The 27,801-nt window shown below is 45.6% G+C and overlaps 1 protein-coding gene across 1 annotated transcript in view; it reads left to right on the forward strand.

Moving 5' to 3' along the window:
* The first annotated feature begins 2,987 nt into the window (after positions 1–2,987).
* LOC145392667 (uncharacterized) overlaps positions 2,988–27,801 on the forward strand; it is a 64,083-nt gene continuing 39,269 nt past the window's right edge. The window contains exons 1-4 of the mRNA XM_080266981.1: positions 2,988–3,624; positions 3,703–3,991; positions 4,091–5,911; positions 6,122–6,218. Coding sequence (XP_080123107.1) covers positions 2,988–3,624; positions 3,703–3,991; positions 4,091–5,911; positions 6,122–6,218 — 2,844 coding nt within the window. The remainder of the gene's footprint in view (positions 3,625–3,702; positions 3,992–4,090; positions 5,912–6,121; positions 6,219–27,801) is intronic.

The raw sequence follows: 27,801 nt of genomic DNA on the forward strand, positions 1-27,801 counted from the left end.
TATATATAACGATCCTCACCAACTGCTGCATTCTGCTGCCTGCCTCCACACTGACAACATCTCCTGCTCCTGTCTTGCTTCAACAAGGGTAACAGCTCTCCGGTTCGCCGTTGATCGAGCTGCTCTGCCCTTCTTGTCTCTCGACAGTGCTTTGAGGTGTTGTTGCTGTCGTTGCTTGCCGCCTTCATCCTGACCACGCCTTGGTCTCCAGCCACTGTTTGTGTACCGGGGTGCTCACGCTTGTGCGCACTCGCCCTTCAGTGGTTTCTTTTGCCTCTTACTGTATTTCCTTTCTGGCTCTTAGTGTTCCCCTGGTACGTGGTACGAAGCCGAACCCCGCGGTTTCCAGGCGCAGGCCTGGTACACAAGGGGGCCCCGTAGTCGGGGTGGTTATAGGAAGCTGCAGGGGTGAGCCAAAACTTTGTTTAGGGCTAGGGTTAGGCAAGACCTTCGGGGCTGTGGTAAGGGCTGCCGTGTCCTCCGCTAGCGGAGGGGCAGATTCCTGCCACAGTAGGTAGGCTTCTTCCTGTGTTTCTGTGTGCCTGTTCTGTGTGTTTGTGTGAGTGTTAGTGTGGGTGTTTGTGCCTGTGTGTGATGACAGGCAAGTCGAGGTCTAGGCCCCCAGGGCCTTCGAGGATTCCTATGCCATCTAGGATCCAACTGCCTGTTTCATCTGCTCGCGTCCCCTATGCTGGAGGTAGGGTTGAGACGGTTCCTGGGGTCTTGAGTGGGAGCATGGCTGCGGCCACCCATCCAGCTGCTGTCTCGGCCCAGGGTGTCTTGACATCGGTCACCCATCCAGCTGCTGCTAGAGGCCAGAATTCTTTCGCTACTGGAAGAAAAAGGGAGCGTCGTGGATCAGGGGATAGCTCGACTGTGTCTGCTGGCGGTTGTGCTGATCCGGAACATCCAGCTTCTAGCTCCTCTGCTTCCTCTACAGCACCACGGAAGATAGCTCGCCGTCATGAGGGGATGGATGACATTGTGCCTGCTTCAAACCCTGACACTGCTACTTTTCAGGTTGATGCTGTTTCAACCGCTGCTGCTACTCCTGCTGTTAAACATGGCTCTGCCGATGATGAAGGATTTACCCTTGTGTCTCGCAGAGCTAAGCGCGCAACCCTGACCAAGCCTGCGGCCCAGGGTTTTTCTCTGACTGCTCCAAAGCAACCTCCTCCACCTCGCCCTTCAGTGTCTGTGGCAGCCCCTCCTCCACCCCGCTCCTCCTTTCCAGCTTTCAGGGTTCCACTGCAATCGGGTTACGACACCAGCTACGATGCAGTGGCGGCCCTGGAGAGCCAGTTGCCGGGTCTTGCAGCGAGGAATCGCTTTGGCAGGGACGAAAGTTGTGTCCTCATTCCTTCCACGGAAGAGGCTTACCAGCAGCTCAAGGCCGTAGCAGAGGACGAGGCGGCAACAGTGAAGGTGACAGAGCTCACACGTGGTGGACAGGTGACGAAGGCTGTAGTGATGGGATACCCTCGTCGGTTCCCATTAGACATCCTTCGCAGGCACGACCTAGTAGAGGAGGCCACCAGGTGCCAGCACCAGAGGACGCGGGAGGAAACCTTGCAGGTGTGTGTCACCCTCCGCGGCCCCCTTGTCCCCTCTCTCGATCTTGGGAACTGGGGAGTGTACTGGCTGCGCCCGTACACTCCAGAGCCACTGAGGTGCTACCGCTGCCAGAGGTTCGGACACCATCGTGCAAGCTGCAGCAGGCCTGCAGTGTGCGGGATCTGCAGCGGCTCCCACGACACGGAGCAGTGCTTGGCAAAATTCCGAGCAAAGGAGCCGGTCACCTCCCGCTGTCCCAACTGTGCAGGAGCACACCACGCCTGGCATCCCAGTTGCCCAGCGAGGGTGAAGAGGGTGAACCAGGGCAGAGAAAGGCAGGTCTCTTGGGTGCAGGAACAGCAGTCCTTGGTCTCAACGCCGGCCCCCCCAGGCACTTTTGTTTGGGGCCAACAACGCCGCCCCCAGGCACAGACTCCTCCTGTATTAGATACGACTGCTTTTCCTCCCCTGCCAACTCCTGCACAGACTATCGAGACAGTGGCGGAAGTTCACAGGCCCATGGCCTCAACGGATCCATCACCCCTGCTGCCCCCTCCTTCCCAAGAGGATCCAGTGCTCGCGCCGGTTCCGCAAACCCCTCCTCCGCAGGCACATCAATCTCAAGCAGCCCCACTCTTCACACTGGACGAGCTGCGCACCCTGGGGACGCAATTGGCTCTGGCCATTGCAGAAACCGTGGCTCAGACTCTGGGGGTCCAGCTAAACACAGATCCTATAGTGGCAGTAGTGGACCGTACACTAAATCAAGCAATCGAGGCGAAACGACAGCTCGTTGTTCCTCCTGCCTCAGCCAAGCGGCCTCGATCACCGAGGAAGCCCAAGTCGTCCCTCAGAGGGGCTGCTTCAAAGGTAGCCAAGATCAAGGCTCGGCCATCCCGCACCCTAGCGGCTGGCTCTCCTCATCTTCCATCGGCCCCCTTGGTGCCTCCTTTGATGCCCGTGGGTCAGGAATCAGAGGAGGTTCGCCTCTGTCTGTCTCCGGGCCCCGGGACGGTACCTACCTCAGGGTCCTCCAATGGAACTGCGCAGGAGCAATGAGTAAGCTTCCCCTCCTGCAAGAGGCGGCCAACAGGGATCAACCACACGTTATTCTCCTGCAGGAAACCTTGTTGACTGAGAGCTCCCGGTTTCGTTTGGCGGGATACACCTCCTATCTCCTCCCTCGTGAACGTGGTGTAGCTCAGGGTTGTGCCGTTTTGGTTAGAGACCACATCGGTTCTGCAGTCTGTGAGCCTCCCTACTGTGGGACTGGTGTTGAGGTCCAGGGCGTGATCCTACAATTAGCGGGGTCACCCCTCACTGTGTTTAATGTATATCGTGGCCGAGATGCCTCTCTGGAGTTGGGGGACTTGTTCTCCCAGGCTACGAGGGGGCCTGTGTTCATTGGAGGCGACTTCAATGCACACCACGATATGTTTTCCTCGCCTCTCAAGACCAACGAGGCTGGTCGGCACATCTCTGTAGTTCTGGAGGAGATGGGAGGTGTCTCCCTGCTGAATGATATCGGTGAGGCTACTCATATTAGAGGAGGTCGACTAGACCTCACCTTTGTTTCCACCCCTCTCGCAGGCTCGGCAATGTGGTCACTCCATCCCCACCTCATGAGTGACCACTATGCTGTTGTGGTTGATTTACCTTTGGCTCCCCTTCCTCCACCCGGGTCGCCTCCTCAGAGGTGGGATATTAGCAGGGCGGACTGGGCAGCCTTTGACAGGGCTCTCACTCTTGCCTTCTCATCTGCCCCTGCATCAGACCTCGAGGGTCGGGCGGAGCAAGTTGCTGATGCTTTTAGGCAAGCAGCATCTCTTGCTATCCCGATACAGCAGCGCTTTGCGGGGTGCTACCGGGATGGCTGGTTCTATTGTGACAGGGTCAGGGAGTTGAATCGGAGGCTGAATGCAGCTCGCAGACAGTACCGGCGGCGCCGCACTTCGCCGTGCCGCCGGTGCCTGTCTGCCGTGTCTCGCCATGTCCTCGCGGAGAAGCGCCGCCTTAGGGAGGAGGCGTGGATTAGGTGGTGTCGTACCCTTGATTCTCACTCCACACTCCGTGAGATGTGGAGGAGAATCAGGTCCATCTCCGATCCACGTCCCTCCCGTCCACCTTCACACCCTGATCCTGTCGCAGAGGCCAGCCGCCTGGCTCAGCACTTTGCAGACCGCTCTGCCTCCTGCAATCTCCCGCGGTCCATCTTGGCCATGCAGGAGCAGCTGTCCGCCTCTCGTGTTGAGGCTATTCAGGCGGCCTGTGACCGTCCTGATCCAGCTGATTGCCCCATCACTAGTGGGGAGCTGCTGGCAGCTTTGCAACATAGAGCGGACACTGCTCCAGGCCTTGATGGGCTGACTTATTCCATCCTGTCACATGCGAGTGATTGTGGTAAAGAGCGGCTTCTTGCTCTGCTCAACCTCTCGTGGTCTGAGGGGCGTCTGCCGAGGTCGTGGAAGACTGCTGTCATCCACCCCATCCCGAAGCCTAACAATCCTGGTGCCATGCGCCCCATCTCGCTGCTCAGCTGTATTGCCAAGACGGCTGAGCGGGTTGTGCGGGCGCGTCTGGCATGGAGGTTAGGTCCGCTTCACCAGAGGATATTTGCCTATCATCCAGGCAGAAGTGCCTCTCACTGCCTTGCATCTCTCCTCGGTGAACTTCGGGGTGGAGTGGGGATGGCGGTCTTCCTTGACCTAGAGAAAGCTTTTGAGTTGGCGAGCCCCAAAGTCATCCTTCAGGCTCTTGCAGACAAGGGAGTGGGTGGCAAGCTCTTGTCATGGCTTGCGGACTTTTTTCATGAGCGTGCTGCGGGGGTCCGCTTCCAGGGGCAGCTCTCCTTTCACACCCACCTAAACGGCACCCCCCAGGGAAGTGTCTTGAGCCCTCTCCTTTTCAATATCCTCATGGAGGGGCTACTTACTGAGGACTATGGGCGCGGCGTTACCCTCCTGTGCTATGCCGATGATTTGGCCCTCGTCATAGCCAGGAGGGATTGTTACACACAGGCAAACATTGCACTTGCACGGCTATATCGTAAATGTGCGGAGCTGGGCCTAAAAATAAACTTCGGTAAAACCAAATGCATGCCCTTTGGCCTTAGGCCTCCCTGCTTTCCTCTTCTGCTTGGTGGCCACCAGCTGTCTCTCGTGGCAGTGCACACGTATCTTGGAGTGCGACTGGACAGCAACCTCACTTTCGAGAGCCACGTCAGGTACTTGCGCGAGCGGGCAAAGACACGTCTGTCTGCTCTTCGCTCCCTCTCAAAGAAGAGTTTGGGGGCCTCTTTTTATGTGCTGCGTACGTTCTACGTCCACGCTATAAGGTCTTTGGTGGACTATAGTGCCATCTGCCTGACGGGTCTTGCCCCAAGTGTTTCTCAGTCTCTGGAGGTCGTGCAGAATGAGGCTCTGCGCATCATTCTGCATGCACCTCCTTGGACCAGACTGGTGAATCTGCGAGTGGAGGGCGGTTTCCCATCGTTGAAAAGCCGAATTATGCTCCGGGCTGTAGCAACCTCTCTGCAACTTGTGCACCGCAGGCCACATCTCCCAGTCTCTTATCTTCTGAAGCGGCTTCTGTCACGCCCTCCTGACCCGGCCCCCGGGCGGGACTGGGCCCGTGCCACGGTTGCTATGCTACATAGTATTGGTGCTGCTGACGATATATGCCAGGTCCCTGACTCGCCCTTCAATGGGTTCGAGGAACCACCACCTTGGGAGCCTCCCCTTTTCCGGTGTGTTTACCCAGCAGGTGGAAAGCCTCGAAATACCATCCCAGCACTCCTCCGTCAGGATAGTCTCCGCCGGGTAGCTGCTCTGGGGTCTGCGGGGACAGCAGTTTATTATACTGATGGCTCAGTGGCAGCTGATGGCACTGCTGGAGCGGCCTTTGTTTTTGGCGACATGGTGGAGTCTTGGCGGGTGTCCCAGGGGGCGTCTCCCTTCCAGGCAGAGCTCGCTGCTATTCTGGGAGCTTTACGGCATGCAAACAACCGCCGATATTGCCGTGTGGTTATTCATACAGACTCGCTCTCATCTATTGTGCGCCTTCGCTCCTTCTCCCTCAAAGACAACATCTTTTTGTTATCCTCCATATACACCGTAGCTTCTCTCCTCGTCCGTGGGGGAGCCACGATCATCCTTCACTGGCTTCCAGGTCATGTTGGCATCTTGGGGAATGAGATGGCAGATGAGGCTGCGCGCTCTGCCTGTACTCTTCCTGCTGTCACGTTCCCACTCTGCAAAAGCCAGGCTCAAATCATTAGATCTTTCGCTGTGACTATTGGACATCAATCAGTGGAAGAACATAGGCTATGTGTGGCTGAAGGCTCACGCTCTGCCACTTGGTATGCCAGTGCCACTTCTTATTCGCCTTTGCAGCCCCCTATGGGCTTACCAAATCGTCTGCTAGTGAGGCTGCGGCGTTTACGTTTGGGATACTTATGCTATAAACAGATAAAGGGAGTGGCCCCAGACCCTTGTGAACACTGCTTAGAGAGGTCGGAGGAGCCTCTACTGCACTATCTATTGAATTGCCCTGTGACTTCTGCTCTCAGGTCTCTCCCTCGTGGGGCATACGTCCCATCAGAAGATGAGGTGAGGGATGCCGCTGGCATAGTTGCCCGTGCTCCTATTTCTCTATTACTTCGGGTAGTAAGTCGCTACCCTCCGCCACGATAATGTAGATGCGCGTGCATAGCGCAACTGTGACGGGCTCACATGTTTGCCCGTGTCCCAGTACGTCCTGGGACGAATATCCCAACAACAACAACACAACTGCTGCTAAATGAAAAGAAAAAAAAAAAGGCGGTAACTGAATATGTGAGAGGGTAAGAGAAAAGAGCGAGTAAAAGAAGTAATTCATTCTTCCTTCAAGTGGAGTCTAATGAATTAGGGAGTGAATCGATGACAGAAAAAAAATTTCTATGTCTGAATCGCGTGACCCACGACTGTGTCTCACCTCACACAGCCCTGTTTCATTTCCTTCCTTATTCTTCTGCCTCTTCTTTATCTTTCTTCTTACAAAAGCGCTGTATTTCATGTCCCCTTATTTATTCAGCCATCTCACCATCCACTCATTTTTTCTTGTCCATTTAATGCATACTGCCCTGTTCTGTTTCTTACAATCCTTATTTATTCTGTTGTTTCTTCCTTCCCCGTCTCTTTCTTGAATCTGAATCATACTTTATACTTTTTTCATGTTCCATTATCTATATGCCGTAATTCACTTCTTCGTTCGCTTACTTCCGATACTTGTTATGTCCGAGCCGTACGTCATACTACCCAGTTCCATTTCCTGTGCCTCTCTCTCTCTCTCTCTCTCTCTCATGGTTAGTTTAACTGCTAGAAAATGACAATAGATGTATCTTTAGATAATTTAGTTGTGTGGACGGAACGGCGTGTGAGAGCTTGACTGAGGGACAGCATGAGTGAAGTGGAAGAGGAAGGGGGAGAGTGGGGCAAGGATGAAGAGATGTGAGATGGCGAGTGTTGGGCCAGGCAGCGAAGGACAAGATGATATGATGATTTGTTACTCCCCCTCTCCCGCCCGTCGAGATTAAGGCGTCTGACTTTAGATGTACTGAAAACATATACGGTAAATATAAAACGAAAGAATATTAACCCCCACATGATAATGACGTCTTTATGTAGTCTATATTTGTATTTAGCTAAGGAGTTGATGAAAACTATTTCCGATATCCCTAATTCGAAATGTCTGTCTTAAAATAAATAAATTCGTCAGTACTTTAGGTCCTCCATGAGTTGTATACAATAATTTGGTGGTACCTTGATTAACCACTTCAATAAGATGACGGAGTGGTAGGTGGTGGCGACCATTATCCACGCACTTGATGTAGTGGTACTGTACTTACTTCTCTTTCTGTGTCTGCCGTATTCTCTTCCTATTTCTTCCAACATTCCTGTCAACTATTTTTTTTTTTTCATTTCGGGTAGTTCTATATTGAATGACAAGCCAAATGGTTTTCTGTAAACCAAGAAATTATTTGCAAGTCAGGGTTGGCCCACATAACCAAATAATTGCGTGATGATAGGCGTACTTGGTGCCTCTATTAACTGGATAAAGAAACGGCAATACGGCATCTATCCGGGAACTAAACCTCCTTACTCTTTCCTGCGCTTCGCTGTGGCGTGAGGTTGTCTGCCATAAGGAAACATCGGTTCACTGCACGGAACGTCCCTGCAAGGGCAGTTGCTTGCCTGCGACTGATTGGTCTGCGTCGCCAGACGTACCGGAGTTATTCAACAGCAACTACAATGACGTGTTACATATTTTAGTCTCGCTATTACCGGACAACTATATGCAGCCTAGAGGATACTTTTCTTACTGGAGGGGTTAGAGCACCTTTCATTAACTTCACCAATACGGATTGTCGTTAGTTAGCTGGACAAACTCGTCTGAAATTAGCCAAAACAAAGTAAAAAAAAAAAAAAATGTCACCACCGAATTGAAGAGTAAGAATGACAAGTACGCCATTGTGCTGGAGGGGTTAGCTCAATCTATCAGCATTCTCTCGCAGCTCAACCCAATTTCTCCAGGCATTTATTAGGGACACTCACAGGCTCCCAGGACGCATTCTCAACTAAAAATAACCGTGTGGCGTTCACTGGAATAAAATACTAGCGTTCCCTCGGCCATGATAGCGTTGATGGTGACAGTATTAACACTCCCATCCTCCTGTGATCCACTCTAGCGTAACTAAATCCCTTTGTGGTAACAACATGAAATTCGGGAGAAGCTGTGATCATGACAGGGATACCTCTTTCAATACGGTGGCATTTTACACTTCCATTTGCGAAGCGAGGGTGGGTGCTATGTTTTAAAGTGTGTGTGTGTGTGTGTGTGTGTGTGTGTGTGTGTGTGTGTGTGTGTGTGTGTGTGTGTGTTTCTTTTTATTAATCTTTTCATGATCGGGGAAACCATAGAGTATTATTAGTGTTTACGACATGCAATTCTGATGCTGGCAATGGATAATATAGCGTAAATGTTAATAACGTCATAACTGATTCATAATATATACAAAACTGTTATTTTTTCTGAGGTAACGCCAAACGATATTATCCAGTTAAAGGTGAATCAGTGGAGCCTGAATGTGCAAATGAGGTGAGATGAAACCAGCGCTGGTTTAGATGCATCCATTGACCCTACCGTGAAGTCCAATCCCCTCGTAACTAATTTCCAACTTACATTAGGCATTTAAATGCATATTCTCCACACACACACACACACACACACACACACGCACGGACATATACACAAAGCTCCTAGAGCGCGAAATAAGTTTTATCTAATTGAAGTTCCTCCTAACGATTTTGGAAGATTATTCGTAGTGGAGACGCTCTAAGTAGCTTTTTTCTAACCTTTTCCCTGCGAAAATACTTCCTCAAATGTCAGTAAAATCTTCGAGAGAGAGAAAGAATAAAGATAACAGAACATTACTAAATTAAACGTAAAAATACTTAACAACTGCTTATTATTTTCCATAATATATATAATAACACATGCATATCTTTATTCTATGCTCGTACACAATCCTGTTACACACACACACACACACACACACACACACACACACACACACACACACACACACTGTCACGAATCAAATTCGCGACATTTCCCTTTTGTGAGAAGCCACAAACTGTTAGTGGAAAACTCACTGTTTATCGTTCAGTTAACCGCTCATTCGGACGGAAGCTTTGTCAAATCAATTTTTCATTGTCATACGTGATCGTCTTTGTGTGAGACATTAGCGCTTCCGCTGAGCGATTTGTTTTGGTCGTGTTTCGCTCACTCGACCATTAAAAAATGAGGCCTAGTGCTCCGCTTTTGTTTCCCACGACTTATTCAGTCCAGGTTTTGCTGTGACGGAGAGAGGTCCTGTGCTCCAGCAGTGTGAGAGGTCGCTAGTATCCAGACTCCACTAAACCACAGTCTCCAAGCTCCCACCCTTGGTGATACACAGCATACATTGACTAGTATTTGCTTTTTGTATTTTCCTAGTTTTAAGAGCTTAGTTAAGGTGTTTTTCCTAGGCGTAAGAATTTAGCTCTTGTGTGAGTGAGTGAGTGCGATCTCATTAATTTGATTTGAAATGTAACGTTAAATTTATTTTGTAATCAATAAATTTAACAGTTCTTTTTCTTGAGCTTAATGTAAGTAAAGTCGTGTTTTATTCTCCATAATTAAGTTTATTTCCCATATAGCTCCTAGCTTGCATAAACGTTTGCTATTCATAACTGGTATTTAGGCCAGTCTTGTTGTATTAAGCTTAAAATCCGTTGTGCCACCTAGGAGTTAAGCACCAGCAAGAACCTGATACTATTATTAGTATTAGTTATTTATGTACGAGTGGATGGAGTGGTTGGTCAGTGGGGTGTGCCAGCTGAAGTAGATGGGAATGGTAGTGCTTTGGTGGACATCTGTGCTGGTAAGGGGTTGGCAATAGCCAACACCTACTTTCGTCATAAGATGATCCACCGGTATACATGGAGAGTAATGAGGAGGATGGATGGTGAACTTGTTGAACGAAAGGCAATGATAGACTGCGTGTGTGTGGATGAGCGAATGAGAAGACAAGTGTTGGATGCAAGAGTGTGGAGAGGGTGGGGGAATGGAGTCTCGGACCATCACTTAGTGATGGCCAAGGTAGAGCTGCAAAGAAAGTGGTTGAGGAGGGGAAGGGGAAGACAGGAGGAAGCAGCTCCTGTGAGAAGAGTGGAGAAATTGCAAGATAGTGAGAAAAGGACAGAGTATAAGAGCATAGTGGAAGAAAGATTGGGAAGGTATGAGCTAGAGCAGATGGAAGGGGTGGAAGACGTATGTAAGATATTCACGGAAGAGGTAAGCGCAGCGTGTGAGGCGGTTTGTGGAGTGAGGAGGAGATGCAAGGGTGTGCAAGGGACAGCATGGTGGAATGATGAGGTGAAGCGAGCTGTGGAACAAAAGAAGAAGGCATATGGTGAATGGTTGGCGAGTAGAGGTAGGGGAGAAGATGAGAGAGAGAAGAGAGAGGTATATGTGAGCAGGAGAAGGGAGGTTAAGAGACTGGTGAAGGAGAGTAAGAAGAAAGTGGATGAAGAAAGTGGATGGGAGGAATCTGAGTGTGAAATGGAGGGAGAGTAAGAAATTGTTTTGGAAGGAGATAAAGAAAGTAAGGCAGTGTGAAAGGGGAAATAGTAGGGGAGTGAAGGATAGGAATAATAGATTGTTGGTGGAGAAGAGAGAGAAAGTGAGGAGATGGAAGGAGCACTTTGAGGATTTGTTGAATGTAGAGAGTGAGAGCAGTGTGAGTATAAGTGGTTGGGGAATGGCTGGGAGAAGAAGAGATGAGAGGAGGGAGGAAGAGATCAGTAGGTCGGAAGTAGTGGAAGCGATGAAGAAGATTAAGCTGGGAAAGGCCCCAGGAATTGATGGAGTGTGTGGTGAAATGCTTAGGTATGGGGGGTGAGATTGTTGTGGAGTGGATATGGAAGTTGTGTAGATTGGCTTGGGAAGAGGGAAGGGTTCCAGAGGACTGGAAATCAGGTATAATTGTTCCTCTGTACAAAGGAAAAGGGGAGAGAGAAGTATGTGGTAACCATAGGGGTATTTGCCTTCTTAGTGTGACTGGTAAAATATATGGTAGAATACTCATTGATAGGGTTAGGCATATGACAGAGGAGCTAGTTGGAGAAGAACAAGGGGGATTTAGGAAGGGAAAAGGGTGTGTAGACCAGATATTTGTTCTAAGATGTTTAGTGGAGAAGTATCTAGAGAAGGGAAGGAAAGTGTATGCTGCCTTCATGGACTTGGAGAAAGCTTATGACAGAATAGATAGGCAAGGTATGTGGAAGGTATTAAGAATATATGGAGTGGAGGGGAAATTGTTGAGTGCTGTGAAGAGTATGTATGAGGGAACTAGGGCTACGGTGCGAGTGGATGGTGAGCTGAGTGAGTTCTTTGATCTCAATGTGGGACTGAAACAGGGGTGTGTAATGTCTCCATGGCTGTTTAATATATATATGGATGGGGTTGTAAAGGAGGTTCAAGGTAGGGCAGTGGATGTGGGGGTGGCCCTAATGAATGAGGGTGAGATTTGGAAGCTTCCGGTGTTGCTGTTTGCTGATGATACAGTATTGTTGAGTGAAGATGAATGGGAGTTGCAAGGTTTGGTGAATGAATTTGGGACAGTGTGTAGGAGGAGGAAGCTGAAAGTTAATGTAAACTAAAGTAAAGTTATGGTGTTTGAGAGGAATGAAGTCACTGAGTGTGCAGTGAGGTTGGATGGTGAGGATATGGAGAATGTGAGTGCATTCAAGTACTTGGGTAGTGTGATGAGTAAGGATGGAACTTTGGGTGGATGAAGTAAATGAAAGGGTACAGCAGGGAAGGAAGGTTGTTGGTACACTGAAAGCAGTGATGAGAAATAGGGAGGTGAGTATGGAAGTTAAGAAGTCACTGCATGATGGTATTGTGATCCCTACCCTGACGTATGGAAGCGAGGCGTGGACCTTGCAAGAAGGGAACAAGTCAAGAGTGAGAGCAGTGGAAATGAGTTACTTGAGAGGAGCATGTGGAGTGACGTGGAGGGACAGGTTGACGAATGAAGAAGTGAAGGAACGTTGTGGGGTAGATGTGGATGTAGTTGAAAAGATTAGGAGAAATACACTGAGGTGGTTTGGACATGTGGAGAGGATGGAGAATGAAAGACTGACTAAGAAGGTGTATGTAGGTGAGGTGGAGGGAGGGAGAGGGAGGGGTAGACCGAGGATGAGGTGGAGGGGGAGGCGGTGGCTCAACCGGTAGAGAGGTGGCGTGCGGTCCTAACGGGCCCAGGTTCAAATCCCGGCTGGGGCAGGGAACAGTTTAAGGATTTGAATTTCAATAAATCAGGCTTTACTGATCTACCAGAAGACCCGCCGACATGTCGTAAAAATACCCCCGCTAATACCAATGCACCAGTCCTGTATGAGACAGCCCTAGCATGTATTCAATATGGACGGTGGGTGTTAGCGCCGAAGTGGTGACATGTAGAGATGTATGGTATGTAGGAGGACTGCTGGGCCTTGATAGCAGGCTGTGAGGCCTATGCCCAGAGTCGGACACATAAAAAAAAAAAAAAAAAAAAAAAAAAAATATGAGGGAGGGGGGGTGAGCTGGGGGGAGGGGAGTCAAATGGTGGGTGACAGAGTGACTTGGAGGCGTTTTGTCTGCGGCCACCCTTTGCGGGATTAGGGCGTCGGGCTATAGATAGATAGATAGATAGTTATTTATTGTCAGGGGTGAAGTAACTTTCTCCAGAGGCTAACAATACTAAGAAACAGCAATTGAGAAATTAGTCTCTGCTGTGTACTGTTGAGGAAGTTTATAAATTCTCGTTCTTAGAGAATCGTGCGAAGAAGTCAGAGTAAAGTAATCGTTGCTTGATTTAGTAAGATGATCATTGTCCCTGCTCTTCAATATTATTGAATATTATTATCAATTAAAAAATATTTAGCATTTATTTAAAAAACCCCGTGATATTTTTAAAAAAACCGTGACAATTGGCGACCTCATTCCAGGATATTAACTCCTAGCTCTAAAGCTATTCACGAGATAGTACTCACTTGTTCATATTTAGGAATTTATCATTAAAGTTTATAGGCACAAGTTTAGTGGTGTTTACCGTTAATTTAGCAAGTGAATTTTTGCTTCATTAATCCATAGAGTACTTAACTCTATTTAGTACTTTATTTTTGGTAACACCAGACGATTTTATTCGCTCCTGGGTAGCCGCCGTACCCATTGTGTTAATTATTGAGTCTTCCCAGTCATTTGCATTTTTGCTTTATTTTTGCCAGTTAACTAGATAAGACTGGTCACCACTAGCTTGTGTCTGTATTCTTTATTTGTGTTATTAGCATTCGTTTGCGAAGCAGTCAGTACTCAGTTTCGGTTTGCTTAGTAAGCGTCATAGCTACCACTTTATTTTTACAGGAAGCCAAAGAAATGGGTCTTTCGGACCCAACCGAAATTAAAGAGTATATACTCTCACGGCATAAACAGGAGCAGCAGTGCGAGAATGATGCCCGTGAAGAGCGTAAGATTCAGCGCTAATACGAGCGAGAACAGCGCGAACACGAGCAGAAACAGCGCGAACTCGACTTAGAACACGTGCGGGAACAATGTGTATATGAACGTGCCGAACGTGAGGCACGAGAAAAACATGAACTTGAAGTGCTGAAGCTCAAGCGAGATTCCTTGGCTTCAGACACATCTGGTGCAGTTGGTCAAAGCTCCACGAGCGTTCTCCCGGCACATGTCCTGGCGACCCCACGCATCAAGCTTCCTTCATACAAGGAAAGCGAGCGAATCGAGCCGTACATAGCTCGTTTTGAGGACATGGTAGACATGTATCAACTGGATGAGGCAGCTAAGCGGATCCAATTTCTTAGTTTATTTGAAGGCCCTGCCCTCGATATTCTCCACAGAATTCGTGGAGACAATCTCACATATGAGATGATGAAAGCTGCACTCATTAAGGCGTATGGGCTCACAGTAGACGACGCCAAAGTTCAGTTCATGCGAGCTCGTCTCCAAGACAAGGAGACAGCTGTTCAGTTCCTTGATCGTCTCACTGCTTACTTAAATGAGTGGATGGAGAAAGATGAAACTCCTTCCACGCGTGAGGGGATAATTGACCTTATGCTGCGTACACAGCTAGAGAGGTCGTGGCCTGCTGAGCTCATAGCACAGCTTAAGATCTGCCAGGTGAAAGATGCCAGCCAAATGGCAGAAAAGGCTGACGTATTCTTTACTGAATACGGGTATCAAACTCGTAAACAAAACACCTGGAACAGAAAACCTGATAAGTCTGGGAAGCCGTCTCAGACTGAATTCCAGCAACAAGGCCATTCTCAGAATAATGGCCAAGGTCCAAAACCGCAGTGGAAGGACCAGGGGCAAAACACTCAGAAACCTGAGTGGAAGAGGTACAAGTACCCTAACCAGCAGCAGTATCAGCCACGCAACTGACCGTCGGGACAAACTTTTTCACCACCAGCTCAAAAGAGGCAGGAAACGAACGCAGCCTTCATTCCTCAGCAGCAGCACGGTGGTCACGTCCCTATCAGTATGGGTACTCCCCCACAGTTCACTAGTCCCACAGTGACAGTGAACCCCCCTCCACAGATGGCCAATGTTCCATCTTCCCATGCAGTGAGTACAACCCCTCAAGTATATAGTTCTCAAGGAACAATGTTTGCCGCATCAATTCAGCAGCCTCATGAGTGGCTAGCTGCTTCCTCCACAGGCCCCCCCAAAGGTGAAAGTACCTTCCTTGTTCAGCCAGGGTTTGTAGGAGGCATTCCTGTGAAGGTCCTGAGAGATAATGGTTCCTCAGGTTGCTCTGTCAAGCAGAGTCTAGTTCGGCCTGAGCAGTATACAGGTCGACAGATCCGTGCAAGCCTTATTGATGGATCAGTGAGATTGTTCCCTGAGGCATGTATCCAGGTGGCATCTCCATTTTATACTGGTACGACACTCGCAGTTGTCATGCCAGAACCTTTATTCGACCTAATTGTAGGCAACATTCATGGAGTCAAGGATAGTTGCTCCGATGATGACGCTACTCAGACTTCGGCTGCTGCAGTAACACGAGCCATGGCTGAGGCTCCAGACTGTGTCACCCCAGTGATCATTGAATCGCTGCAAGATCTGATGTGTAGCCAACTTGTTGTACAAGAACAACATTCTGACCCGACACTTGCTGTTGTGCAGAACAAACAAAAGGGTTGAGTGATTAAGTATTCAGGGGGAGGTCGAGCCAAGTTCCTTCACAAACAAGGACGGCTCTACCGTGAGTCACGAACACCCGAGGGCGAGGTTCGACTGCAGTTTGTTGTCCCCGCCAAGTACCACCAAGCAGTGTTAGAATGGGGTCATTGTTCAGCCTCAGGAGGTCACATGGGCAAAAGGAAGACCCAGGGCCGTATCCAGGCTGACTTTTTCTGGCCAGGGATGGGACGAGACATAGATAGTTTTGTCCGTTCCTGCAGTGTGTGTCAAAGTAACACCACTAATCAGGGACATGTCCTTCCTGTGCCGTTTGTAACCACACCTGTAATCTCTGAGTCAGTTGAGAGACAGGGTAGTGGTGAAGTGGGTGCAGACCTGATGTCTCGCCCATTGGCCCCACAGGACACAGTATGTCCAGGGCCTTTACGTACATATTATGTACTGTAGGTTAAGGGGGAAGTTCGAGGGAGAACTCCGCAGAGGTGACTCGAGGCTATGGAAGACCCAAGTTTGCACAAGGATTCTCAGCTCCCCGATGCTAATATAAGTACCGTAGGTTAAGGGGGAAGTTCGAGAGAGAACTCTGCAGAGGCGACTCGAGGCTATGGAAGACCAGAGTTTGCACAAGGATTCTCAGCTCCCCGATACTAATATAAGCACTGTAGGTTAAGGGGGAAGTTTGAGAGAGAACTCCGCAGAGGCGACTCGAGGCTATAGAAGACCAGAGTTTGCACAAGGATTCTCAGCTCCCCGATATTAATATAAGTACTGTAGGTTAAGGCACAGGTTGAGGACCCGTGTGCAGTTCGAGGCAATGGAAGACCCGAGTTTGCGCAGGGATTCTCAACTTGCCGACACTAATCGTGTGCTATAATTAATGGCGACCTCGAATGTGCGAAGCTTAGGCTGTCACTTGTATTTTTCAGCCAGAGCGTACTTTTCATAGCATGTACTGATTGCTAGGCAGAGAGAGTAATTGTAACTTAATAAGAATTTTGTCTCATTGACACTTTTGATGCTCCACCTTAATTGGTTTTGCAGGTACAGCAATGGGTGTAGCAGTTTTGCTGTGCGGGCCAGCTGATCGTCTGCCGCACACTGCTGCCTCTTCTCCTCTGCCTTCGTCGTCGCCATATTATTATTTACTGTGTCATTTTACACGTAGGTACAGTTACACTACAACTGTCACACCTACACCGTGTATTACATACACCACGCTACACAACAATTAGTTGTCAGTGTAAATGTAGCGACTTTTCGCTCAGTTTGACCTGAGTACAGGATTTTCACCGTCGTCACGGAGTTTTTCCCTCAAGCTTGCTTCTATTAACGTAAATACGAGGTTTTTTCACTCACTGGCGACTGCGACTTTCTCCTGTAGCAGGATAGCACACACACACCACAGTGTGAATCTTGTGTGAATGACTTAGGATGTGTACATATATATATATATATATATATATATATATATCCACAAATTTTTTCCCATAAGGAAAAAATTTAATTTTGTAGGGGCGTAATGTCATGAATTAAATTCACGACATTTCCCTTTTGTGAGAAGCCACGAACTATTAGTGGAAAACTCACTGTTTATCGTTCAGTTAACCGCTCATTTGGACGGAAGCTTTGTCAAATCAATTTTTCATTGTCATACGTGATCGTCTTTGTGTGAGACATTAGCGCTTCCGCTGAGCAATTTGTTTTGGGCGCGTTTCGCTCACTCGACCGTTAAAAAATGCGACCTAGTGCTCTGCTTTTGTTTCCCACGACTTATTCAGTCCAGTTTTTGCTGTAACGGAGAGAGGTCCTGTGCTCCAGCAGTGTGAGAGGTCGCTAGTACCCAGACTCCACTAAACCACAGTCTCCAAGCTCCCACCCTTGGTGATACACAGCATTCATTGACTAGTATTTCCTTTTTGTATTTTCCTAGTTTTAAGAGCTTATTTAAGGTGTTTTTCCTAGGTGTAAGAATTAAGCTCTTGTGTGAGTGAGTGCGTGCGATCTCATTAATTTGATTTGAAATATAACGTTAAATTTATTTTGTAATCAATAAATTTAACAGTTCTTTTTCTTGAGCTTAATGTAAGTAAAGTCGTGTTTTATTCTCCATAATTAAGTTTATTTCCCATATAGCTTCTAGCTTGCATAAACGTTTGCTATTCATAACTGGTATTTAGGCCAGTCTTGTTGTATTAAGCTTAAAATCCGTTGTGCCACCTAGGAGTTAAGCACCAGGGGTGAAGTAACTTTCTCCAGAGGCTAACAGTACTAAGAAACAGCAATTGAGAAATTAGTCTCTGCTGTGTACTGTTGAGGAAGTTTATAAATTCTCGTTCTTAGAAATCGTGCGAAGAAGTCAGCATAAAGTAATCGTTGCTTGATTTAGTAAGGCGATCATTGTCCCAGCTCTTCAATATTATTGAATATTATTATCAGTTAAATAATATTTAGCATTTATTTTAAAAACCCCGTGATATTTTAAAAAACCCCGTGACACACACGCACACACACACACACACACACACACACACTTTCCATTCCTTCCTAAATTCTTATTAAACCACCAATTTCTTTCCTGCCTCCCAACACCGGCATCCCAAGTGCCCATAAAAACCACTCCCACTCTTTAGATCATTTCATTTCCCTCCCACGCCAACAAACCCAGCCACACAAAGAAGCTTATACACTCGGGTTTCTAATGAGTGTAAACCCTTCTCTTGGCCGGTTCATTGCCTTTGTGTGTGGGTACTTCAGAGTCTATTGCGTTTTGTGAGCCAGACTGGAGGATGAATGATGGCGAAACTGGAAGGCTGTGTGGTTGTATGAGGGTGTGTAAATGCAAACAAGAGAGCGAAGAGGCTGAAGTTAATGGATGGATGATGGATGGATGAATCGATGGATGAATGGATGACTGGATCGACGGGTGTGGGGATGGATGCGTGTTGGATGAATGGGTGGAGGGATGGCTGTTCGAGCATTTCCCCTTTGTTGAACAATATCAGCTGTTGATAAAAACCATGAAATGAATAATATACCATATGCCTGACGTAGTTAAAGGAAAGAATAAGGAGAAGGATTAAAAAGCAAAGTCAGCACTAAATTGTGGGAACTACATCACCCACCATTCTATTGTGCTCATAACTTACGTCCCTAAATACTGGTCACATAATTCACCCCTGACTTTCCCTTCCAGATACCCTACATTACCAGACAATCAAGCACCGCGCACCCCTTTCCTTGTCACCGAAAGCTGAAAATTAATTAACAACCATCACAACACCTTACCCGCCTTCTGTAGCTGTCTCATTGTCCCCACCAGTATCTGTTTAACTGCATACTATTAGACAACAGATTCTGTAAGAGGCAACCCATAAAACATACCATCCTTTAACTCAGACCACCCGGTTGAAGGTGGTGACGACCGTCATCTTCCCATTTGATGTGGTACTGCCATCTTCTTCCTTTGATGACTCAACTGGGTGACAAGCCTAATGCTTTCCTCTAACCAAGGAAACCATTTATAACGCCGGGTATTAACCATACCACGAAATTACAGGGTGATATGGTATCTTGTTAACTGGGTGGTGAGACGCAGACGCGGCGTCCATCCCAGAATTAAGTTTCTACACTCTTATCCGCGTCTCGCAGTGGTAAGGGGCTGCCTGGTGCAAGGGAACATCAAATCACCGCAAGGAACTGCCGTGTAGGGGCGATTGCTTGCCTACGGTTGATGGGTCTGTTCTGTCAGACAAACTAGACTTACTCTACTACAACCACTACCTTACTACATGAGGCATGCATACATCACACGTTTCCTTATCTTATGTAAGTTCTACATTGCTCAGTAGGCACATATCATCTTAATGTCTCCCCGCACCTCACTGTAGAAAGGTGCTGTCTATCAAAGAAAAGCATCAGTCCACTCCACTAGAGGGGCGTGCAGGGGCTGTTGCTTGCCTGTTGTTGGTGGGTCTGCTTAACCAGGCAGATCGTGATTTATCAAAAACAGCAACAATGAAACAGTCATGTACCACACGCCCATTCTCTCGTCTCTCGCAAAAGTTTGAATTAGCCAAGAAGTACTAGAGTATTCCACGCTCCTCAAGACTAACTCCAACACTCTCACGACAGTCAGGCTACTTATCATTTTTTTCTTTATTTTTATTCTGCTTCCCCGAGGACTGACATGAACTTGCATATTTATTTATTTATTTATTTATTAATTATTGAGAGAGAGAGAGAGAGAGAGAGAGAGAGAGAGAGAGAGAGAGAGAGAGAGAGATTCTAACAGGCCACAGTTTCAACCCCTCGCCCTAGGAAGCACAATTTTTTTTTTTTTTTTTTTTTTGCCTCGGGTTAAGATGACGATGAAGTAAAAATCTCTGCTCGGACAGAACCCTCTACACCATCCCTCAGCACATTCTCAGTGTCAGCATTTGGGACTTACACAGTGACTTCGTGTTTAAGCCGCAGTCCTACAATGATCATAACTGAATATATCATCATCATCGTCATGCAGAGATATTGCACTGCAGAATGAAGGTCTCTGCTACCATTCTCCACTAAAGAAATATTGTTAGTTGTTAACCTATTATATCCAGTTTCAACAGGCCTTCCCTGTCCTTCTTGTTCCCTGTCCGCCACTTCCTCTCGCTTTATCTATGGGCTCCTATTTAGTTACCCCTGATTGTTCACCTATCATCTTCTCTACGAAAGGCGTCTTCTCCTCACATTACATCATTTTTTTCCACTCCACAGGATAGTCAAAACTGGATCATTTTCCAAGCTAATAATGATAATGATAATGATGATGATGATGATAAGGAAGCTGTTCTAACTGAAACGTTGAGTAGCTGCCATTCAAGAAAATCATTTTATGGCTATCTCTGATATCGTTACGTAAACCTTTACAAGGCCAACTATTACATTATTGATTCTGCGCTTTCTGTGAGCATCTAGGTTTCATATACACTACTCCTGGAAAGTGAGGCTAAGTAGTTTCTATCTATATCACCTCCCCCCAAGTCATATCTAACTTTATAATATTCATTCCTCTCAAAACATTCCTAACTTTAAGTTCTAGGAATATTGATCTCCTCCATATACCTGGTCCGTTAGTAAGAACAGGACGGACAGAATACACATACACACACACACACACACACACACACACATACCTGTGTGTATATATATATATATATATATATATATATATATAAATATTGTTACGGAACAGAGAAAGATAATGTACACTTTACGTGGGAATACTAAAAATCACTACTGTCCCGTAAAGTTCCAGGTTCAAAACAAAAGAGTTAGGTAAAATTACAAGTTAAAGTTTAATGCTCAAACTAACAACAAAACATTCAGGACTCATAAGGATAATGTAATGGCAAAAAACAGGTTAAATATATGGTTAACTGCAATAGCCTCTATTAACACGAAATTAGCAAGAGAAAATTTATCTAAGTCAGCCCTGATAAAATGAGAATACGCTGGGTAATGCTCAGTTAATGCAAGATAAATTATTACAGATACAAACTATTATTAACAATTGGCTGACATAAAACCTTGCATTAATCACAAAAACCTTACTAGGACTAAGAATTAACACCTTATGCTGCACAGTACGAGAAAAAATGCAATAACACTTATACTCAAATTACACAGCTGCTAGATGGTTGGAGACTTCCTGAGCACTCACAATAATAACAACTATACAGGGGGGGACAGAGATGTGAACAAAATGAGGAGTAGATCTAAGTGGCAATGATGCAGAGACTGAGCTCATTATATAGGGGCCGGCAGAGCTTGATACAACTTGTAAGAAGGATGCGCAAATGAAGCCAGAGGGGACAAAGAGTTGACACTCCTGCTCTGAACAACAGAAAGAACGACTTACTCTACTATAAGGGAGGACGGGGGGAGTGAGGTAGAACACGCTCGTGATCAAACATGCAGCATACTGTACGTTAGAATTACACAAAGGATGATGAAATCATAGGCTATGTAACACCTCCCCACAAAGAAAAAAGAAATTTACAAAGGAAATGTCTTATTACTCAAAAACAATCTGTCTAAAGTCTAGATAAGCAATCTGCAATAACATTTTCTTTCCCCTTGACATGTTGTGTGTCTAATGAATACTCCTGAAGAAGTAGACTCCATCTTGTCAATCTCGGATTTTTATCTTTCAACTTACTAAGGAATTTCAGTGGGTTATGATCGGTATAAATGACTATGGGGTCAAAACCAGAACACAAATAAAATGAAAAATGCTGTAAACCCAAAATCAAGGCCAAAAGCTCTTTCTCAATAGTTGAGTAGTTCTTTTGAGGTGGAGTGAACTTCTTACTGTAATAAGATACAGGGTGTTCAATACCCTGATCATCCTCTTGCAGCAAAACAGCCCCAGCTCCTGTATCACTTGCATCAACAGCCATCTTAAAAGGCTTAGCAAAATTTGGAGTAGCGAGCACTGGCTGACTTAATAGGATAGCTTTAAGTTCGTTGAAAGAGGATTCACAGTTATCGGTCCTGACAAATTTAACTCCCTTTTTCAGTAGGTCTGTAAGTGGTGATACAAGAATTGAAAAGTTAAGAACAAATCTCCTGTAATAACCTACCATTCCCAAAAATCTTTGTAGCTCTTTCCTACTTTTAGGTCTGGGAAGATCACTTATAACCTGAACCTTAGCTCCTGGTGGTGCAACATGTCCATCACCAATTACGTACCCAAGGTACTGAACTTTAGCTTGAGCAAACTCACACTTTGTTAAATTAGCTACAAGATTAGCCTGAACCAAACGCTTAAGAAATTTACTGACATGGCATAGGTGATCTTTCCAGTTGACACTGAAGACTAATACATCATCAATATAAACAACACACCCTGCCAAACCCTCTGTTACAACATTCATGAGCTTCTGAAATGTGGCTGGTGCATTCATCATACCATATGGCATTACAGAACATGCAAAAGTATTTCCTAGTGTTACAAAACATGAAATCTCCCTAGCACGTTCAGTCATAGGTACTTACCAGTATCCCTTTAACAAATCAAACTTACTTATGTACCTAGCCTTTCCGATCTTGTCTACGAGGGAGAGGGTAAGTGTCTGTTTTGGTTATCTGATTAACACGTCTGTAGTCGATGCAAAGCCGCTGTGACCCACCTGGCTTAGGGACTAGAGTGACAGGAGAACTCCACTCGCTCTGACATGGCTCAATCATCTTGTGGTCCAACAGGTAGCTAAGCTCCTTCTGGATGAGAGGAACTTTCACTGGGTTCACACGGTAAGGAGGCAGTTTAATTGGCTTTGTGTCTCCAACATCAACATCATGCATCAACACAGTGGTTCTTCCTGGAGTGGCACGGAACACTTGCGGGTACTCCTGCAGTAATACCGAAAACTCCTGCCTTTCCTCGGGAGGTAGATGAGAAAGCTTAGTCTGGAGATCATTCATGATATCAGGATTCTTCCCCAAACTATCACTCAGGCTCATACTGCATGGGAGAGCTTCACTTGCAGACTCGGGTGGAACAGCTACAGTGCAGACTGGGTTATTTTCGTCCCGCCTGTGATATAACTTTAGCATCTTGATATGACATAGTTGCTTGTTCTTTCTACGATCTGGTGTGGCGATGACATAGTTGACATCACTGAGTTTCTTCTCCACAAAATAAGGACCACTAAACTTGGCTTGAAGAGGTTGCCCATGAACCGGTAGCAGAATCAAAACCTGATCTCCTGGCTGAAAGTGGCGTAACCTGGACTTTTTATCATACCAAGTCTTCATCTTCTCCTGAGCAGCTCCTAAATTCTCTCTCGCCAGCTGTAAAGCAGTGGACAGCCGTTCTTTGAACTTCATCACATACTCCAGCAGGTTGACGTCATCTTCCTCCGACAGCCAGCATTCCTTGAGTAGCTTAAGGGGTCCTCTTACTTCATGGCCAAACAGTAGTTCAAAAGGTGAGAAGCCCAGTGATTCATTTGGAGATTCTCTTGCGGCAAACACAACGAATGGAAGACCTTTATCCCAGTCTTTCTGATGTTCCAAACAGTATTTCTTGAGCATCGATATGAGTGTTTGATGATATCTCTCCAACGCTTCTTGAGTCTGGGGATGGTAAGCTGAAGACATGATCTGGGTGATGCCCAACTCTTTCAGAGACTGCTTGAAAACATTTGACATGAAATTACTTCCCCGGTCTGACTGTACCTCCTTGGGCAGACCAAACTTTGTGAAGAACCCTAGCATTTCCTTAACCACGTTCTTTGCTGAGATATTTCTAAGTGGAATGGCTTCAGGATAATGAGTAGCCATATCAATCAGGGTCAACACATAAGAAAATCCTGAAGAAGTCTTAGGAAGAGGGCCCACAATATCCACCAACACACGGGTGAATGGCACCTCAAAAGGAGGAATGGGAACTAGAGGTGCAACCTTTTCGGTCTGATTACACAACTTGACAGGTGTGACAAGACTTACAATACCAGGAAACATCCCTGAAGATACCTGGCCAGTAGAAGTGTTTCAAAATGCGTGCCACAGTCTTCCTCACTCCAAGGTGTCCTGCCAAACTGGAATCATGAGCCACTCTAATGATATCCTGCCTACAAACACGAGGGATGACAACTTGATGTACAACCTCCCATTCACAGTCGGCTGATGCTGTTGGGGGTCTCCACTTCCTCATAAGTACTCCTGACTTTATATAATAACAAGTAGAAGCACCAGCTGACTCTTCCTCACTGCAAGCAGAGTTAGCTAGACCTTTCAACTCAGGGTCAGCAACCTGCAACTCAACCAACTCTTGACGAGACAAATTATCAACACTACGGGGTACTGCCTCATCTGGTGAGTGGTCCAAATTAGCAAGAAAAGTGTCAGCTAGGGTAACATCATCATCATCATTATCCTCTAAATCACCAGTAACTTTAGACTTAGCCCTAGTGACAGCACATGCAGGGAACACATCAGGGACATCACAATCCCTGGCTGCAGCCACTGGCTCACCAGACAAATGAGGAGCTGGACACGCTTGACTTCCACCAATATCATTTCCAAGTAAGAAAGTTGCACCTGACATTGGGAGTGTCTCAACCAACCCAACCATAACGGAACCATTAACAAAACCAGACTCTAAATTCACTCTGCACAGAGGGACAGAGAAGTAATTATTCCCTACACCTTGTAAGATTACAGTTTCATCAGAGGAATTAACATTAGAGCCTAGAACACTGGTCAGCATAAGGGATTGGCAAGCACCTGTATCACGATATATTTTAACTAATTTCCTGTCACTACTGTCCAGAGGACTGACAAAACCATCAGACAGGAAATTAGCACATAAACTCTTGAGAGTGTCACCCACGTTACTGCTCAAAAGAGGAGCTTCATCATGAGGATTTAATTTACCCCTCAAAGCAGGTTCAGTTAACTCAGTCAAAGAATTCTGGGAACTCTCAAGGGTGGACACTAGACCAATTGACTGAATATTTAAAGACTCCTTTTTGTTCACATCACGCTGTCTCCTGAAACATTTCTCCGTAGTATGACCAAGCTTACTTCAATAAGCACATTTACTTTTCTGAAATCTAGAGGTGAAGCTGGTATTTACTTCCTGAGAAACATCATCTTTATTCTCTTTCCTGTTACCTGTACTCTGAGTAGAGGCAACGTACTTACTCTCAGCTTTCCCTTTTTCTTTAGAATATCTCTTGTGAGTGAGAACATATTCATCAGCTAAAACTGCAGCATCAGACAAATTATCTATTCTTCTCTCATCAAGATATAGGCTTACATCTTTACTAATACACCTTTTGAAGTCCTCCAGCAAAATCATCTGCTTAAATTTACCAAAATCAGAATCCACATTCTTAGAATTTAACCACTGCTCTAACAGATCTTCTTTGATTTTTGCATACTCAATATGGGATTGCTTATCTTGCTTGTAAGTTGTCCTAAATTTTACTCTATAGGCTTCAGGAACAAGCTCATAGGCCTTAAGAATCAAGCTCTTAACGACATCATAATTATCAGATTGATCCTGAGGCAAAGATGCATAAGTTACTTGAGCTTTACCGGTGAGAACAGTTTGAAGGAGTACTGGCCAATACTTTTTGGGCCAATTAAAACCTGTAGCTACCCTCTCAAACAACTGAAAATACTTTGTTAAATCAGATTCATTAAAAGGAGGGACAAGTTTAACATTTTTAGCCACATCAAAATCATTAGAGCTAGATGATCCAGTTCCACATTGTTTCATGCGATACTCATGGTCTGCCTGAATCCTAGCAAGTTCAACTTGTGCCTGAAACTCAGCCTCCTTAGCACGAGCCTGAAACTCAGCCTCCTTAGCACGAGCCTGAAACTCAGCCTCCTTAGCATTTGCCTGATATTCAGCCTCCTTAACACGAGCCTCCTGCAGGGTAGCTGTAACTTAGCTAATTCAATCTGCGTTTGCTCATTTCGAGGAGTTACATTAAACAAGCTTACATTAATCATGTCAACAATTTGATCTTTAGAATGATGAGAGCGAACAGCAATTCCCAATTGTTGAGCAACAAGCTTAAGTTCATTCTTTGTTCTGTTTTCTACATCACACACTGTTTGCACATTTGACGAAAAATCTTTGGCTTCATCAAGCGTAGTAATAGTAGACATTGTGAATAAATCACAGTCACAAAATATCTAGCAATATCCTTATGATATTATCCTGAACATCCTGTTAAGAGGTCGCCAAATTTATGTTACGGAACAGAGAAAGATAATGTACACTTTCAGTGAGAATACTAAAAATCACTACTGTCCCGTAAAGTTCCAGGTTCAAAACAAAAGAGTTAGGTAAAATTACAAGTTAAAGTTTAATACTCAAACGAACAACAAAACATTCAGGACTCATAAGGATAATGTAATGGCAAAAAACAGGTTAAATATATGGTTAACTGCAATAGCCTCTATTAACACGAAATTAGCAAGGTAAATTTATCTAAGTCAGCCCTGATAAAATGAGAATACACTGGGTAATGCTCAGTTAATGCAAGTTAAACTATTACAGATACAAACTATTATTAACAATTGGCTGACATAAAACCTTACATTAATCACAAAAATTCTTACTAGGCCTAAGAATTGACACCTTATGCTACACAGTACAAGAAAAAATGCAATAACACTTATACTCAAATTACGCAGCTGCTAGATGGTTGGAGACTTCCTGAGCACTCACAATAATAACAACGGTACAGGGGGGGACAGAGATGTGAACAAAATGAGGAGTAGATCTAAGTGGCAATGATGCAGAGACTGAGCTCATTATATAGGGGCCGGCAGAGCTTGATACAACTTGTAAGAAGGACGCGCAAATGAAGGCAGAGGGGACAAAGAGTTGACACTCCTGCTCTGAACAACAGAAAGAACGACTTGCTCTACTATAAGGGAGGACGGGGGGAGTGAGGTAGAACACGCTCGTGATCAAACATGCAGCATACTGTACGTTAGAATTACGCAAAGGATGATGAAATCATAGGCTATGTAACTATATATCTATCTATCTATCTATATATATATATATATATATATATATATATATATATATATATACAAGACACATGTTTACTGTACGGAAGCAAGTCAGCATTTAAGAACCTTGACATTAAAAACTGACATAAACTTATGAAGCAGAACTGCATGTCTGCCAGCCTAACAAACCAAAATGTTTGTGATAAATATTTAAAAAACAACTTTTATCGGCCGTTTTTTGGTCAGGCTTGACAAAGGGTGGATGTAGTGTATTAAATTTAATTATTTAATGGATGATTGCAGTCTTGAACCATGGTACTGTTTTATAAATACAGCCTCTGTAGTCTAAAATGCGTTTATGCGACGTACTCATCTGCCCTGAAGATCTAACACTTTACGCAAAGCTGGCTGCATCGCTTAGGGAACCTGCTGGAATTAGATGGAGTAGGCTTAAACTGGAGAGATTCAACTCATCTTAGCTATTCATCAGTAAAAAATATTTAACCATTGCTCGAATCTTCTCAGATTCGCTTAAAACTAAATTAAACTCTTTTTCGTTATTAACCTCAATTTTGTCAGTCTCATTCTAAAAATATTAGAGTATTTGATGTGGCTGGACTCACTCGAATTAACACTAAATGGCCTATGTCGAAGCGTTTTGGCCTCCACTATTGACATGCAAAATTCCGGAATGACAGATCAGCTCTTAAGTATATTGTTGAAACAAGTAATCCTCAAATTTTTCGTTCCTCCATACCGTATGCATTGGAACTAATACATTATGGTAACACAATTAAGGTTACACTGACCAATCGCAAGACGTGCAGCCATCATCAGTACCTAGTCAATGTTCGAGTGACCATTCTTCCTACACTGAAAGCTTTCAGGGACAGAACCCTAATACATTACTGCTATACAGTAATGCTTAAG

Source organism: Coenobita brevimanus, chromosome 23, assembly GCF_032717465.1.
Source record: "Coenobita brevimanus isolate Jiangsu-jjx chromosome 23, ASM3271746v2, whole genome shotgun sequence".
Lineage (NCBI taxonomy): Eukaryota > Metazoa > Arthropoda > Malacostraca > Decapoda > Coenobitidae > Coenobita > Coenobita brevimanus.